At 35.5% G+C, this 3,373-nt stretch overlaps 1 protein-coding gene across 1 annotated transcript in view; it reads left to right on the top strand.

Moving 5' to 3' along the window:
• Positions 1 to 1,940: 1,940 nt before the first annotated feature.
• LOC106877077 (uncharacterized) overlaps positions 1,941 to 3,373 on the top strand; it is a 40,986-nt gene continuing 39,553 nt past the window's right edge. The window contains exon 1 of the mRNA XM_052965893.1: positions 1,941 to 1,990. Within this exon, the coding sequence (XP_052821853.1) occupies positions 1,941 to 1,990 (50 nt within the window). The remainder of the gene's footprint in view (positions 1,991 to 3,373) is intronic.

Genomic DNA, 3,373 nt, shown 5'->3' with positions numbered 1-3,373 from the left:
ATATATATGTGTGTATAATTTGTTTTTCCCTTCTTGAAGAAAGTGTTGTAAATATTTTAAACAGAAGCTGTCCACTACGACATTTTTCGTTAAAATGTTATGTTTACTGAGTGTCATGGAAGTATTATATATATATATATATATATTTTTTTTTTATCGTATTTGTGAATGTTAGTCGTCCGTACTCTGTTGGAATATAAAAGCGAATGAGGTTGGCGGTTCAGATCATCTAGGCCGTTGTTCAAGAATGTTTGCAAGAAAGACATCTTTTATGAAGCTCAATCAAGCCAAATATAATGTGACAGTCTTATCAATATATGTTGAAATATCGATAGTGACTGACCCTTGTTTGTTCGCTCATTACAAATAACAAAACTTCTGGAGTAAAGAAAAAAAAACAGAAAAAAGAAAAGAAAAAGAGCAGACCAATATAATTTAGTTATTTCTTTCCGCTTTTAAAATCTTCGATTTTTCTTTCGTTTTCTCTCCAGGAATTGTATTTCTACTTATACTTCTGTTGAAGATGTCACTTAAAGTGGCATATTGTGTTTTTTCTTATGTACTTTTTGTTATTGTTGTTGTTGTTATTGTTATTGTTTAGCTGAAATACTTGCATCAAATGGTCAGTACGTATTCCATTTCCAGTTGATGGCAGTTATAATCATAGACCAATTCCATTAAAGTGGTTTTTCCTTTGTATTCGCAGACATTGCTATTAGTTCTGTAATAGTTTTGTCGCTTTTACTTCAGCAACACTCCTAATGTACAAAACTAATGTTTTTACAGAGTTCATATATTTCTATGACCGAGGTTAAATATGACCATAGACTGGACACAAATAAGGTCAGTTCGTGTCCTTTCAATGGGCTTGCTTTTATTCTACTCTTATTGTATACAACCATCGATCTGCGGCCATGCTGGGATACCGTCTGCAATATGTTGTAATCGATTATATCGATTTTACTGCTCTACCTGGTAATGATTTAATCATTACCATATGAGATAACTCATTCGGACATTAATAACGCAAGAAATTTCAGTTTCCATGAACCAACTCTTACAACATATTTTTATATAAAGTTATAAATGGAAAATTCGGTTCCGCTTCTAATTCTTTTTCTTTTGTATATCACAATCCTTTTACTTCTCTTTCATGAACAGTACAACCCAAAATGTGAGATCCACTTCTATTCCACCGACATATTCATTTTAATTGTACACAGTCTTTGTTGTTGTCTCACTTCATATCTTACGCTTATTCTAACACATTTTACTTACTTGTGTTGCACATTTTACTAAAAATTGATTCTATAGTCTATCTTTCTATTTTACTAGTGTATTGTTATCTATCTAGCTTATTTCTTCATTGTCCACAAGAGGATAAACATAGAGGGGACAAACAAGGACAGACAAAGGGATTAAGTCAATTACATCGATCCTAGTGCGTAACTGGTACTTAATTTATTGACCCCGAAAGGATGAAAGGCAAAGTCGACCTCGGCGGAATTTGAACTCAGAACGTAACGGCAGACGAAATACCGCTAAGCATTTCACCCGGCGTGCTAACGTTTCTGCCAGCTCGCGGCCTGTTATCTATCTATCTATCTATCTATCTATCTATCTATCTATCTATCTATCTATCTATCTATCTATCTATCCATCCATCCATCTATCTATCTCTCTGTCTGTCTGCCTCTCTCTATATAAGAATACATATAACCATATATAAAGAGCTGTGTATAAATGTGTAAATGTGTGCATGCGTGTGTATGTTGACGTGTTCTTGTGCATGTGCGTGTGCGTGTGTACATAATTGGCTGTGTATCAATGACGTAAAACTTAACCAATTCATGTCAACGATGCAAGCTACTTACATTATTATTTTCCCCCAGATTCTCCCAGGCGGAAATATTATATAAAAAAAATATGAATCCCAGAAAATGGGATCATTTTATGAGATGCAGAGCAAAGATTTAAAATCACTTCAACGGTGAGATGAAAGAGAGCGAAGAACACTTCGAGGAATAGAAAACAACATTAGACACATTCGAATAAAGGAGAGAGAGACCAGAAAGAGAAACGGAAGCAGTAGAGGGTATTTTGCTACGGAACCAATCCATAGATTACAAAGTGGGACCACAAATGAAAAGAGTGAACTCAAAGGGCTGGAGAGAATAATAAAATCTTCGAGAGTCACCGTAGTAGTTGACAATTGGTAGACTCTCTGTTCTTCTTGGGAAGAATAGAATGATCGTTTATTATTTGCATGCTTTAAACATCGGACCCTAGTCATGTTGGGGCACCACCTTGAAGACTTTAGTCAAATAAAATCAATGCCAGTACTTATTTTAAAGCCCGGTACTTATATCGCCTCATTTGTTGAACCGATAAGCAATGGTGAAGTAAACAAACCAACATCAATTGTCAAATGATTGTAGTGGACAGATACACACACGTACACTCACATATACACATATATATGCACACGACGGGCTTATTTTAGTGATCATCTACCATATCCACTCACATGACTCTGGTCAGGTGGGGCTATAGTAGAAGACACTTGCCCAGCGTACCATGCATTAGGACTGAACCCAGAACTATGTGGTTTGGAAGCAAGCTTCTTACCGCGTCTGTGCCTCAATAAAATTCTCATTCTAATTCACGCGATTTTATTTTGTCTTTGTTGCCCTCGATCGAAATCTGAGATCCTAGTTTCAACTATTGTTTTCATCCTGTTCATTTCATTTCCGTTGTCAGAAACTGCATAAACATCGTAAACATTCATTAGTATCTCGTAGATTTGTACCAAAAAATTAAAGTTAAAAATCGAGCAATATCGCGCAGGGAAACATTCTGAGGAAACGAAGAAATCCATAAGGTACAAATCAAAACTATGCCAAAAATGTATCAAAACAGCGTGGTTTCCTCCACTAGAAGTCGACGCATATTATAACGACTAATATCAAAATGGCGACTGGCATTAACTTTCGCGACGTAAAACTTAGTAATATAAGATATTGATAGTACATAATTATATTCTCATGGCATGATGGTGTTGATAAAACAGTATATGGTTTAACCGAGTCCCACTCTATAAATGCGTTGCCATCGCCATTTGTGTTTATCAGCGTATGGCCATATAATAAAATAAATCTTAGCACATCAGTTTGCAGTCGATGTTGGACATAGCAGGAAGTTCAGGAACAGGTAGGAAGTGTAAGCGTTATCTGAGAACGGTGAAATAGTTGTTGTGGAAGAGATTAATGAGTTATTTGCGACTATAATACGTCGATCGATGGTTTAAAGCACTAATTGACAGAAAACCACATTACATTAAGAAAACGGCCTTTCTTGTGTGTGTGCATATATA

The sequence above is a fragment of the Octopus bimaculoides genome, chromosome 2 (genome assembly GCF_001194135.2).
Source record: "Octopus bimaculoides isolate UCB-OBI-ISO-001 chromosome 2, ASM119413v2, whole genome shotgun sequence".
In the NCBI taxonomy this organism is placed as follows: Eukaryota; Metazoa; Mollusca; class Cephalopoda; order Octopoda; family Octopodidae; genus Octopus; species Octopus bimaculoides.
Note: the sequence above shows the minus strand (reverse complement) of the source record. Positions and strands in the feature narration are given on the sequence as shown.